At 32.0% G+C, this 14,260-nt stretch overlaps 3 protein-coding genes across 6 annotated transcripts; 2 read left to right on the forward strand and 1 right to left on the reverse strand.

The window, feature by feature from the left end:
* LOC114367729 (protein LlR18B-like) lies at positions 1-2,457 on the forward strand. Its single transcript, XM_028324922.1, has 2 exons — positions 1-326; positions 1,875-2,457. The coding sequence occupies exons 1-2, from the start codon at positions 146-148 to the stop codon at positions 2,168-2,170; spliced, it is 477 nt and encodes a 158-aa protein (XP_028180723.1). The 5' UTR covers positions 1-145; the 3' UTR covers positions 2,171-2,457.
* Positions 2,458-4,723: 2,266 nt separating this feature from the next.
* On the reverse strand, positions 4,724-9,075 carry LOC114367728 (melanoma-associated antigen F1-like). Of its 4 annotated transcripts, none has more exons than XM_028324918.1 (8): positions 8,958-9,075; positions 8,199-8,425; positions 8,025-8,073; positions 7,678-7,924; positions 6,434-6,586; positions 6,056-6,161; positions 5,827-5,941; positions 4,724-5,080 (listed from the first exon to the last, which is right to left on the reverse strand). In XM_028324918.1, the coding sequence occupies exons 3-8, from the start codon at positions 8,070-8,072 to the stop codon at positions 5,045-5,047; spliced, it is 705 nt and encodes a 234-aa protein (XP_028180719.1). In that variant the 5' UTR covers position 8,073; positions 8,199-8,425; positions 8,958-9,075; the 3' UTR covers positions 4,724-5,044. The 4 variants fall into 4 exon arrangements, with proteins under 4 accessions (XP_028180719.1, XP_028180720.1, XP_028180721.1 ...); XM_028324919.1 differs by having other exon boundaries at positions 8,199-8,414; positions 8,958-9,068; XM_028324920.1 differs by lacking the exon at positions 8,199-8,425 and having other exon boundaries at positions 8,958-9,063.
* A 1,917-nt stretch (positions 9,076-10,992) lies between these two features.
* Positions 10,993-13,807, forward strand: LOC114367727. Its single transcript, XM_028324917.1, has 4 exons — positions 10,993-11,266; positions 11,767-12,081; positions 12,717-12,878; positions 13,378-13,807. The coding sequence occupies exons 1-4, from the start codon at positions 11,083-11,085 to the stop codon at positions 13,674-13,676; spliced, it is 960 nt and encodes a 319-aa protein (XP_028180718.1). The 5' UTR covers positions 10,993-11,082; the 3' UTR covers positions 13,677-13,807.
* The last annotated feature ends 453 nt before the right edge of the window (positions 13,808-14,260 follow it).

The following is a 14,260-nucleotide window of genomic DNA, read 5'->3' on the forward strand; positions in this document are numbered from 1 at the left end:
CTAACTAAGTAGCATTTATGAGTAAGAATTGTAGCCTGTGTGTGGCTATAAATACCATCCCTCCCCATGCCATAAATCGCATCACAAACTATATACTAATCTCCATCTAATAGTGTTAATTTGTCTTTCTCTATCTCTATCGGTCATGGGTGCTTTTGCTTTTGATGAGGAAAACTCCTCCACCGTGGCTCCGGCAACACTCTACAAAGCTCTGACAAAAGATGCTGACACTATCATCCCAAAGATTATTGGGGCCATCCAAACTGTTGAAATCGTTGAAGGAAATGGAGGACCCGGAACCGTCAAGAAGATAACAGCTAGTGAGGGTTAGTGTACATATACTTTTTTTGTTGTTGTTGTATATAGTGATCGAACTAATTAAAATTTAAATTTATGATCTATGCATATTATTCCAATCACTTATTATTAGACTGACCTTAGGAAGTTAATTAGGTCAGTATATACTATACATGTATATATATTAGAGGCATAATATTTGGTCCTGGGAAGAGCTAGCTTCTCAGTTAATTTTAATTATGCAGTCACACGAAAATGATTTTATTAATACTGGTTCAAAAAGAGACACTTCGTATTGCTATCGCTATTTTTAAAAAAGAAAAGAAAAAAAAAAGAAATTAAAAAGTAGTTAAAGAAAATAGTAATAGCAGATTTTTTTAAAAAAAAGTGACGTGAGTTACATCTTAAAGGTTTACAAATGACATAAAAACAGTAATGCATATTAAAGGGTAATTTATAAATAAAAAACATGTACATAAAAAAGAATGGAATTTATTAATAGTTATAAATAATATAAATCATTTGTTTTAATTTTGTGTTAACTTGTTTCTTGACCATATTTACTTTTAGCTTAATAGTTGTATATTTGAGTGAGAGGAGTTTATTTTGATAATATACATGAATTCAAATATTTTATTGTAATAATATGATCAAAATTAATTCCCGTGAATGGAAATACATGATTTATTAATTTTACATAATATCAAAATAAATTTAGTCCTAAACCTAATATATAGATTAAATTCAAAATTCAGCTTTTTTTTTTTTTTTGTCAAAACTAGCTTCAAACTTGCTTATAAATAAAAATTATTTTTAAATATCCAATTTTGAAACTGTTTGTAAAATTAAATTTTGTCAAAGATAAATTGAATTTTAAACCGATTTTCAATCAAAACTATTTTAAAAATCAATTATTCGAACTATTTGTTATGTTAGATTTAATTTTTTTGGATTTTTTTTAAAAAAAATTAACTTACGTTATTAGAAATTTTCAAATTTTATTTAGGTTTGTTTAAATAAGCTTTCCCACAAATATTATAGTAAAATAAAATAAAAAAATATGAAATAAGTTTTTCCTTGTAGAAATTTTCTCATATATCACACACACACGCTCAAGAGGATTGTCTATAATGAATTACATAATTACTTAATAAATCATACATGACTCTTTGAATGAAATTAAATTATAAGAATTGAAATATTAAAATATTTTTTTATTTTATTTTTGGGTGGATTTTGGTGAGTAAACCCACCATGGTAGTTCAATAATCCACAATTTTTATGATCCATCAATCCATCATTTTATTTTTTGGTAGACTAACATGCCAACACACATCTAAACAAAATGAGTTATGTTTTCTAACTTGTTTTTCTTAAATGGTCAACCCGTCGGACCCTGCTTAAGGCCAGGTTGATTGTAGGGCGAGGCAAGTAGACCCACTTTAATTGTCACCCTTATGTATAGATTATTTTTTTTCTATCTCTAATTTTAAGTGACAATTGATTTGGCTTCTCCTAGCTAGCTGATTCGTTATTCATTTGTGTGTGTATGTACAATTTATATATGATGGTTTCAGGTGACCAAACCAGTTTCGTGCTGCAAAAAGTGGATGCAATTGACGAGGCTAACTTGGTATACGACTACAGCATAGTGGGAGGGACGGGGTTGCATGAAAGTTTGGAGAAGGTTACATTCCAAACAAAGGTGGTTCCTGGCACTGATGGTAATGGCTCTATCGCCAAGGCCACTCTCACATTCCACACCAAAGACGATGCACCACTCTCAGATGCAGTGCGTGATGAAACAAAGGCCAGGGGTGCTGGAATTTTCAAGGCCATTGAGGGCTACGTTTTGGCAAATCCTGCTCAATGATTATCCTTCAAACCACTTGCATGCATGCAAATAATAATTATATAAGCTTATGATCTGGTTGTTGGAGTTAATTTGTATCATGTGGCTTTGTTTGGTTTAATTAATTTCCTTTGTGAGCAAGTGTCGGTTTTATTTATGTAACATTTTTAAAGTGTTACTATTATAATTCGGTGAATTTGGTTGAGTATACGTATGAAAATGTGCGTGTGTTGGTGTTGACGTGTTTGGTCATTTGTATTCTGCAGTAAATATATTACTATAATGGAGAGGAATCTTAATTAGTAATATTGCATTATCTCTTTCTGCTACTAATACGTACTATATTTCGGGCCAGGCATATTAAGCGTTTAATTTGCTCCACAAATTTAGCAATTCAACTACCTAGCTAAATTGTTCCCAACTGTGCAAACAGCTACTCAATTCAACTACCTAGCAAAATTGTATACATATCATCCAAAATTATATCTATTATTTTCTTCAATCTCTCCCTTATTATTTGTCAAGAAATTATTAGATAATTTGAAACTAGAACATCAATCTACAATGATACTAGTTAGAGATATTTCGTTAGAGGCATAAAAATATGTATGCAATAATAGGTGAGTTGGAATCAGAATATTTTATTTAATTTTGACGGTCTTTTATATAGTGAGCTAGAGATTAAATTATTTGATTTTAATTTTTTTTTCTTTCAAATCATATAAATAGAAAAAAATAAAATAATTATTTTATCTTTCTACTGATAAAAATATTTTCTGATATTAAGATCATACATTTATATTATCTTATGAATAAGATATAAATTTTTTCTCTTATGTTATTTAAATTAATTAAATATTCAAAATTTGAATAATCTACTCGGCTTAGCACTGAATATAAGTCCGATTAGATCAGTATATACATTACTATGTATAAACACTAATGGATAATAAAAGATCAATAAAACCTATACATTTTCTAAGAATTTTGATTCGTAGATACATTAAACAATATGACAAGTCATCAAGAAGGGCCTGGTTCCTTCTAAAGTCCCTTCGTTGAATTTGACTATTTCATTAATTAATTCATTATTTATATAGGCAGATTATTGTTAAAAGTATTCAAACTAACTGAACATTGAGTTTGCGTATTAGGGGAACTTCCCACTTCCCAGTAACGCCTATATAAAATGCCATATCCACGACCACAATCCACAAATTTACACTCATAATTCAGAGCAAAGCAATTAACAAACCCTCATATATATATATATATATATATATATATATATATATTCTACTTTCATATTAATCCTTTCTGTCTGAAAAATAATGGGAATTGTCACTACTGAACGCAAGCAGGTTTGTGCCGTGGCTCCTGCAAGGCTATACAAAGCCATGGCCTTCGATTTTGACAAGGTTATGCCAAAAGCTATACCAAATTTCGTTAAGGGTGCTGAAATCGTTGGAGACGGAGGGCCTAAATCCATTAAAGAAGCTCATTTTTGCTGATGATAAATTAAGTTTAACTCTGAAATTAAATTTATAGTAAGTTTCTTATATTTTTGTCATCATACTTTTAAATTAAATTAATAAGATGTTAATTAGAATACATATTGACAATTAATATATTTTTATATACTGTTATTCACTATTAAATTGTTATATAACATGTGAAGCATTTTTTTTAATAAAAAAATACAATTTTTTCTTGATATTTTTCTTTTTTTATAATTCATGGTTTATATCTACCTTAATTTTATGAATTGGAATAGGATATGTAAACAAAAGGTAGATGTGGTCGATGAAGAAAACTACGTGTACTTGTATTGCTGGACCCGTTGGAGAAGATGTGTTATGAGTACAAATTGGTGGCAAAGTCCTTGATGAATGATGCATCATCTAGTCTACAGTCAAATACTACACTAAAGACAATGCACAACTCACAGAAGAGTTTTTGAAGGATAACAAGGAAAAATCTGAGGCGTTCACCCATGCTCTTGTGGATTATATTGTAGCTAATCCTGATTACAACTAAAACATGTTGATTGTGGTACTCATCTGTTTTTTTTTTTTTTGCTATCATGCATTTAGCTTCAATTACTTGATTTGAGTGAGAAGTGAGATTATTTAGGACTAACTAGGAATTATTTGTGTGTACATCATATTGTAGAACTAATCCGTAAAATATAATGAATAATTTAAATTAAAATTTATGTGACATGATAAGTGATTATTGCTTATGTTTTAATAATGTTTTGAATTCATCTTGATTTTAATTATAATTACGGTGTTGTCAATTAAGTTACATTTTATAATTATTGATATGCTGGAAATTATTAAATAATTAAATTAATTCTTTATAATGTTGTGTATGTTTCTTGGGCCAACTTCTAACTCCCCTATAAATAGATCCCCACAAACAATTGTTTCCTTCTGTCCATACATTACGAACACATTCCTCTCTAGACAAGAAACAATTGTATGAATCACATTTTACCAATTCAACCAGTTGTTCACCACATTAACGTTTCAAGGGTGTAAATAAGAAGAAAAATTTGTGACCAATTCAAACTCAAAATGAAACTCGATTAGGTTCATTTGGTTTGTCATCTGCATTAATTTCCAAGCATCTAAACAAAAAAGTAACAATTAGTTGCTTTCTAACATACATAAAATTAAGATTGGACTTAACCTAATTAAGTAACTATATACACAACTCAAATTCAAATTTACATAACTTTGGCAAATCTGAACCTAAATCTTTGAAAACATCAAAACATCCAATCAGCAGAATTCGCTGAAGACAAAATTTAGATTGAGATTCTTGAAGAGTTTTCGGGCTTAAAATCAATAATCAATCGGAACCATTTAGACACTGATGAGCTAGCAACTCTTAGGCAGCACCCACTGAAGTATTGTCCTGCACAATCTGCAAGAGAAACGATGTTTCAGAAAGGCACAAGTAAAATAATAGGATTATTCAAAACCAACATTAGATGATATTTATTTGACAAAGCAATGGTTGTTATCAGAAACAGCAATCCCTACATCACTTGAAACAAAAAAAAAAACTATATTTCCTTGATTTTATTTTTAAATAAATCGAATATTTGAGTTATCACTTGTTCTCTGTTTGCTTATAGGTAACACTGGTGCTACACAGAGACAGGCCACAAAATTTTAGACCTCCTTGGTCTGCAGTGAAACATATCTGAACAATCCTCAACACAATCTGCTCTATTTGCTTCAGCTGTTTTTTTCAATGTTGACTACTTCATTCAGCGACAATTTAATAATATAAATAGCAACATGGATCAACATTTGGCTGAAGGTCCCATAAAAGAATTTCACAAGACATTTATGAAGCATTTGAAGGAGCTTATGAAGAACTTGTTTGAACTTATAAAAATAGCTTATAAACTTCCATAAGATCTTTTTAACTTATTTCAATAAGCTTCTTAGTGCAGCTTATCAAAATGTTTTTTTAAACTGATTCCAATTAACTTTCGATATCAAATGGCATAAACCCTTGTCTGTGATATGAGCTTTGAGTAAGCTCATAATTAAACTGTATATTGAATTGCACCCCTATTGCCTAACATTAAATTGAGTTAAATGAATCAAAAAAAGAAAGAACTAACCACAAACTAATATAATTTACTTTCCCAAAATTACCTGAGAGATATATTCTTTAATCCTGTCATTCATGGGTCCATCTAAAGCTCTCTCAGCAAGCTCATAATATACAGTATTGCCTTCAGGACCATTAACTTTGTCTTTCTGTAAATACCTACAAAGAAAAAGATGAATGAAGTAATTCTTCATTGCTTTTTGCTAGAAATCAGAGGTGCCAAAAAATGCAACGAACCTTGTAATTCAAACCCATCAGATTAACAAGTCTCACCTTTGCTGAACAAGAAGTTCAAATGCTTGCTTAACATTTCCAAGGACTGGATGACTTGATTCAGTTTCACCCAAACCCATCCTCCTCATTTGGCTCCATAGATTTTCTGCAATACTCTCACCAGGATTTCCATTGTGTTAAAATAACAGTATCAGAATTGCACTTGAAAACTGATAAAAATAAATAAATAAATTGCACGTGAAATTTCAGTGGAGTTTAAGCCAATAACAAGCAAAATGTAAAAAGCAGAAGCTTTGTATTTATGACATTTGCCAAGAGACCTTAAAGAAGTAGCATTGACTTGCATAAGTATACCGGGTACATATGCATATGTACATACATAATTTTAGCATCATGAGATTAAATTAGCAATCATACCTTCTGGAATTTTACCACCGGCAAGATATACAATACTAATTATGACAAAAGTGAATCCGGATAGATGCGCAGTATTAACATCCACAACATATTTTTCATATACATTAGGAGGAAGTTGACTTATGAGAATATATGATTTCGAATCTGCAACACCTGAAAAAAACAACTAAAACATTGTTGGAAAAATCCTGGAAATACAAACAATTTGAACAAGAAAAGAGCAAGTCTCATTTCCTCTAAATGTATCGGCACAACACTTTTAACGATAGAAACAATGTTAAATGAACCCTGAGGATTCTCTAGTCTCTACCAGTTACTAGGTAAAAAGTATTATAACGAGTCAAGGGCAGAGTTCTTCAAAATTCAAATGATACTAAACATACAGCCAAAGCAACCACAAAGGCAGACCAATCATCAATTATTATCTCAATGAATATACTAGTGTGTAGGATGATTTTAAAGGAAGGAAGAAAGGTTTTAAAAAAGGTCTGCAACCGTGATTTTGGCTGCAACATCAAGGTTTTTGGGGTGTCCAAAACTGCAATTTGACTGCAATTGTGGCTGCATTTGTCTGCAATATCACCAAACAAAACGAAACCACACCTGCAATTCAAAACCTTGAAAGGAAGTAGTATATTGCTAATCAATTAATATAAAAGTAGTACATCCATATTTGCTTACAATTCAAGAAGGCAGTAACAGGTCCTGAATTCAAACCATGGATAAAAAATACAACAATCCGTGTTCATAACACTACATGACTCATAACACCCCAGCAACAGCCCATTAAAATATTCATAATGACAAATAACTGAAAACACAATCCAGCCAACATGAAAACACATCAACAATCCGCTGTTTTCTGCAGACAACCACCCATCACCCACAAGGCCATGCTCAAATTGTTGTTAAAAATTCACACACACACAAAAAATTCTAGAACATGTCAATTATAGAATAAGAAAAATAAGAAGGTAAAATGAATTAAGCTTCTCATATAAACTAAAATCAACATCTGTACTTCAACTTCAACAGAAGTTCTCTCATTAACAATTCTCCAAATACTGATGTTAACTTATATATAAGCTAATTTTAACTCACGAGAGTAACTCAATTCATTTTAACTTCTTATTTTCTTCTCATACAAACACTTATTGAAAAGTTATATCCAATCACTCAGAGCCATTATATGGGCCAAGAAGGAAAATAAAAAAAAATAAAAAAAGAAGAAGCAAAATGCTCACTTTGTTGGGAGGACTGTGTCCGGGCTTTGGAAGAAGGTTGGGTCCTTTGAAGCTCCCTCATTTCATAGCCAAATACAAAGGAAAGCTTCTCCTTAGCCTCATTGATCACAAAGGTAGGAAGGTTACGCTGATGATAGTTCTTCGTAACGAGTTGAGTGAGTTCCTCTCTCTTAATGGGGCACCCAGAATTTTGATGGGTTTTGAAAAGCATGTACCTAATCAATTCCCCAACAAGCTTATCTTTTTCCTGAAAAAAAAAAATCAAATAAAAACATGCCCTACTTCCCTAAAAGTGTGCATTTTTAAGTGTTTGTGTAATGAAAGTAAAGGAATGGCAAGCAAAGTACCTCTTTTGAAATCCCGAATTGGGAGAAATCTTCTGCAGCATTTGCCATCCTGCAAGCAATTGTAGCAGAGAATGATGATGCATTGGTTTTTAAATTGGAAAAGCGCGTGGTGAAAAAAGGAATGAAAAACCTTAAGAAGGGTGAAGGAATCGTAATCGGGTGGAAAGTCGAAACCTTTTTTTTTTTTGTCTTTCGAATTGTATTTTGCTCGGTGCGAAACAAATTAGGGATGTCTTCCACGGACTAGAAAATCTAACAATCTAGCTTACACTGGCAGGAGAGGAGCGATGTTCAAGGTTTTCAGAATCACACTTCACCTCATAGAATCGTATGCTACTACGTTTTATGGTGTTTGATCTGCGATCCTTTTTGTGTTTCAACTTTCATGGGCTACAAAAAATCTGTTTTTTAAAATCCAATACTAAAAAATATTACTCAAATCATGCTAATCCACTAGTCCATTGCCAAGACATAAGTCATAATTAAAGAAATAATTCATACAAAAGAAAGTCACACATAAAGTTCTATACATAATAAATGAACTTGTTATGTTCTTACAATGTAAAACCTTACTAACAAACAAAAATAATAGAGATGTTCTATATTCTGGAAACACAAGCACAGAGTAAGTAGAACATAGAATCCATAGATGATAGAACTTTCATTTTTGTTTTCGCACATCAATATTACTCAGAAGTTCAGAGCCACTAGCAATCTCAAACTGAAATTTTCTGAAAATCAATTCATAAATTCAAATAATAGAATATCAATTATCAAGAAGAATAGAACCACTTCAGCACCATGGATTCGAAAAGGACAGTAACATACAATAATTAATTACGATTCAAAGTGCACCAAACAGAAGTATTCAACAAAGGGATTCGAACAGAGCACAAAAGGGTTCAACAGAGCATAGCACAGAAGGGTGCGAACCTTTTTCAGAGGTGGAGAAAATGATTTCTGGAGATTCACTGCGTTTCTGATGGTTTTCTTCGAGACTGATCCAACGTTATTTTAAATGTTTTAGTCTTTCCTTTTTTTCCAGTCCGGTGACTCTCTTTTGCATTGGGTTTAATTTCTCTTTTTATTTATTTTTTTAAAAAAGAATAACATATAATATAATAAATGTAATAAACTAAATAATAATATAAATTAAATATACTTAACATAACCGTTTGTAATTAAATCACAATATATAAAAATATATTTTCATGAACATTACATATATTATTAATTTATTTATTTATTTTTAAAAAGTGATATTAATATAATTTTTATTGTTATTTTTAATGTATTTCTAACATAGTTTTCGATAGTAAAATTTTATTACTTTTTTAACTATTACATATAATTCTCTAAAAAAAACTATTACATATAATGTGTATTTAAATTAGTTTGATTGTTAGTATTTCAATTTAATAGATATGATTAGTTTTTTATAAGGTGGTAGATCAAGATTGAAATATTTATCAAGAGATATTCATATTTTTGTGTTTGATGATGTCTGAAGTATAATTGCTTTGGAATGGAATACTTGTGAGGATCAAAAATAAAATCTAATGTAATTTTTTTATTAAATATAGGAGAATTATTTTTTTAAGTCAAAACAAATAAAAACTAAAAACACAGGAAGAAATGGAAAATATTATTAGGTAATTTAAAATATTTTTCTTCAAAATAAATTGAGTATTATTTTTTTAAAAAAATTTAACCTTTAGATTAGCATTACTTTTTTCGTTCTTTAGAATTATTTTTCCTTATCAGAGAGAAAGAACATGTTGATGCTGAACTGAGAGATAACAAATATAACGACCACAACTACCTATTTCGGCCATTAAATAGCACAAGCTTCGATCAACTTCTATTTTTCTACGTAGATTTTATTTTTTTTCTCCGTACATAGTCAAACAATTAATTAAAACTTCAAAGCAATCTGCTACAAGGTAGGGCAGGGAATGGGAACTAATCAATGAGTACGATATTAATTTGTTGCCTTAAACAAGAAGACACACTAGGTGGTTGTGATCTATGGTGTGTAAAAATAGCAACTATGTCTATGATCACTGATGGCTATCAACATGCATGATAATAGGGAGAACAATAGACAATAGGAAATGAATCTTTATTGTGTTAATAAAATGTAATTTGCTCTTGTATTATGATATGCTAGAGCCATTTCTACATCATTTTCACTTTGTAAGATGTTTTCTATTTGCTTCTTAATTAAAGTTGAGTTGAGATCCTTGTGGGTGCATGAATTGCAGCCAATAAATTCTCAACTGAATTAGACACTAAAATAGAAATCCAACCCCCACATTTATGTTTGGCTGTGATTCTCTTAACTTAAAATAGCGGTGAGTCGGTGGCCATATATTCAAGTCATGCTGAAGGAAATATTGGAAATTTGAGGCATCAATTACAGCTTGGACTGGCCTTAATCTTTAAAAATATTGAAGTTTAATACTAACAAACAGGACTTAATTTCACTATATAGAATTCAAAACTTTTTAAGTAGTTACCAACAAGTCGTTGGCTTGAGTCGTATTGAATTTGTTTCCTTAAACAAGATTTCGAGTTTGAGTTTTGTGAATGAAAAAAACGTGATTGGGAGGAAAGAATCTCACTATAGGTGATCAACTAAGTTCTCTCATAGAGATTAGTTATCCGAAAAGTCAATGGATACTCCATATCAATAAGATGGTAACAAAAAAGAAAAGCTTTCTAAGTTGTTGAAGAAAAACATACAAGAGTATTTTATTAATTAGCCTACAGTTTGCATTGTTTGATTAGATGTTTACGTAGGTAAAGGAAACAAAGACTTTCATTGGAATTAATAAGGCATGCAAGGGGACGGTCCATTTTACATTAACAGTGGGACATGCACCTTGGTAGTATGTTGGAAGATTGTCAAATGTAACATTAATTGGTCATCTATCCTATTCATCTATAAATACTCACATCTCAGCTGATATCTCACATCACTGCATTTTCAAGTGCAGCCTATACTTGAGTTTCTATCTAGCCATAACTTGTAGTTTACTTCAAACTTCTAAGCAACATGGTGGTCCTCACTTTCACAGATGAGTTCACTAGCAGTGTCCAGCCAAGAAGATTGTTCAAGGCTTTGATCCTTGATGCTCCTAACCTCATCCCCAAGCTGATGCCTGAGGCCATTAAGAATGTTCAACTGGCTGAAGGGAATGGAGGCCCTGGAAGCATTCAGGAGATAACTATTGCTGAAGGCAAGTTGCACCATTTCACACTAATTTTCACTTTACCATTTTTGTTGTTGTTTGTGACTACGAATATGGATCCAAGTGGGAGTGGAGAAATTGGCATATGGGACTCAAAATTCCAACCCAATTGCAAACTCTGAACTTAATGGCTAGAGAATTGACAATGTGGAGAAATTATTACATGATTCAAGTCTAATATGGTTTTGGATCATCTCCACATTACTTGGAATTGAGTTTTATTAACTCCTTTCACAAATTGAAAAACTTGATTACGTGTCATGTGAAAATTAACTAAGATCATAAGCATCTGATAGTTTTAGACCATATAATAATTTCTCGTACCAGGTGAGCTAAAGCTCACCAGTCATTAGTTCTCACCTTTATGTCCTAAAGAATTGGTTTTCTAAATATATTCTAACCATAATATAGTACTATCGTTTATCTTTTGGTAGGTTTCAAAATGAAATGACTAACAAAGATCATTACTGGTAATGCCTTCAATGCAGGTGGTAACATCAAACAGTTGAAGCATAGAATTGATGCAATAGACCTTGAGAAATTGACTTACAGCTACGCAGTGATTGATGGGGATGCTGCACTGGAAAAAGTGGATTCAATTTCACATGAGATTAAGTTCGAGGCCACTGAAGAGGGAGGTTGCAAGACCAAGAATGTTAGCAAGTATCATCCCAAAGAAGGAGTTGATGTTAAAGAGGAGGATTTCAAGGCTGCAAGAGAGGAAGGTTTGGCTCTCCTCAAGGTAGTGGATGCCTATCTTGTGGCAAACCCTGAGGCCTATGCTGAAGGAACTATAAATAGCGGTGAGTCAGTGACCATTTATTCATGTCATGCTGAAGGAAATATTGGAAATTTGAGGCATCCATTACAGCTTGGACTGGCCTTAATATTTACAAATGTTAAGGTTTTGTCCAGTGTCCTAAGGTTACGAAATAAAAATTTGAAAGTTTTCATTAAAAAAAATCTCATAAATACACATTGTTGTGATTAGCTAGACTCTAAGGTTTTAGTACTGACAAAGTAAAATTAATTATAGACTTCAAAGCTTCCTAAGTAGTTGAAAAAAACAGACCAGAGTATATTATTAATTAGCCTACAATGTGTGTGATTTGTGTTATCACTGCATAGATTAGGAGTAAAAGGCTCAGAGGTTGCATTGTTTGATTAGATTTTTACGTAGGTAAAGGAAACAAAGACTTTCATTGGAAATTTGGAATTAATAAGGCATGCAAGGGGATGGTCCATTTTACAATAGTGGTTGTTTGTTGAAATATTGTCAAATGTAACATTAATTGCTTATTTATCCTCTTCAATCATAAGTACACACATCTCTGATATCTCACACCACAGTATTTCGAAGTGCTCTCTATACTTAATTTTCTAGCCATATCTTGTATTTCACTTCAAACTCAACATGTAGGTTTTTTCACTTTCACAGATGAGTTTACTAGCACTGTCCAGCCAGGAAGGTTGTTCAAGGCTTTGGTCCTTGATGCTCCAAACCTCATTCCCAAGCTGATGCCCGAGGCCATTAAGAATATTCAACTGGTTGAAGGGAATGGAGGCCCTGGAAGCATTCAGGAGATAACAATTGTTGAAGGCCAGTTGTACCATTCCACACTAATTTTCACTTTATCATTTATTTCTTTGTTGATATTTTTTGTGACCAAGAATTGGGATCCAAGGTGGTGTGGGGAAATTGGCATATGAGAGCTCAAAATACCCACCCAATTGCAAACCCTGACCTTGAAGGCCAGGGAATGCACTATGTGGAGAAATTATTGGATGAACCGAGTCTATTATGGTTTCAGATAATCTCCACATGACACGAGTTTTATTAACTCTTTTTCGTAAATTGAAAAACTTGGATACATGTCATGTGCAGATTAACTGAGATTATAAGCACGTGATTGTTCTAGATCATATAATAATTTCTCATACCATGTGAGGTAAAGCTCACCAGTCATTAGTTTTCACCTTTAAGTCCTAAAGATTTGGTTTTCTAAATATATTCTAACCATAATGCCATATATCTTTTGGTAGGTTTCAAACTGAAATGACTAACAAAGAGATCATTATTGGTAATGCCTTCAATGCAGGTGATAAGATCAAACACTTGAAGCATAGAATTGATGTAATAGACCAAGAGAAGTTGACATACAGCTATGCAGTGATCGAGGGGGATGGTGCACTGGAAAAAGTGGATTCAATTGCACATGAGGTTAAGTTCGAGGCCACCGAAGAGGGAGGTTGCAAGATCAAGAATGTCAGCAAGTATCATCCCAAAGTAGGGGTTGATGTCAAAGAGGAAGATTTCAAGGCTGCAACTGAGGAAGGTTTGGCTCTCCTCAAGGTAGTGGATGCCTATCTTGTGGCAAACCCTGAGGCCTATGCTTGAAGCATTGAAGGGATATTATAGGACACCTATGCATTACATTATATTTTGATGTTCTCTAAACTCAGCCTATATAGTCTACTTTGAAACCAAATATGATATGGCTTATAATAAAATTTGAGTTATTTTCATGAGGCTCTATGTTAATGTTGTCAGTCATACCAGTGGTAAATCAGAGTTTATATTGTAAAATCATGGACAGAAAAGAATCAATGCTCTACACCACAACAAATCTTAAGTAATCAAACCACGTATGTTCTACAAGTCATAAAAATGAATTTTATAGTGTATATTGATTGGTCCTTCAAGATAAACATAATCCCTCATGAGAAAACCTCAATCATCATCCATCCACAGTAGTTAACATTTGAATTGTGGGAACTTGGACCATTACCTATGTCTCAGTTTTTTTTTTTTTTTTCTAATCTTAAAAGCAGCTGATCTGAGCAGAGTGATGGTGCATTTTGGAACTAAAAAGCAACGTCTACTAAAACCATTTCCATTTCCATTTCCGATTTCTTCTAGGCAAGAACTAAACAAACTGCCAAGGATTTTTAAGGAATATTTAATTATATTATTGATATTGT

The sequence above is a fragment of the Glycine soja genome, chromosome 9, assembly GCF_004193775.1.
Source record: "Glycine soja cultivar W05 chromosome 9, ASM419377v2, whole genome shotgun sequence".
Lineage (NCBI taxonomy): Eukaryota > Viridiplantae > Streptophyta > Magnoliopsida > Fabales > Fabaceae > Glycine > Glycine soja.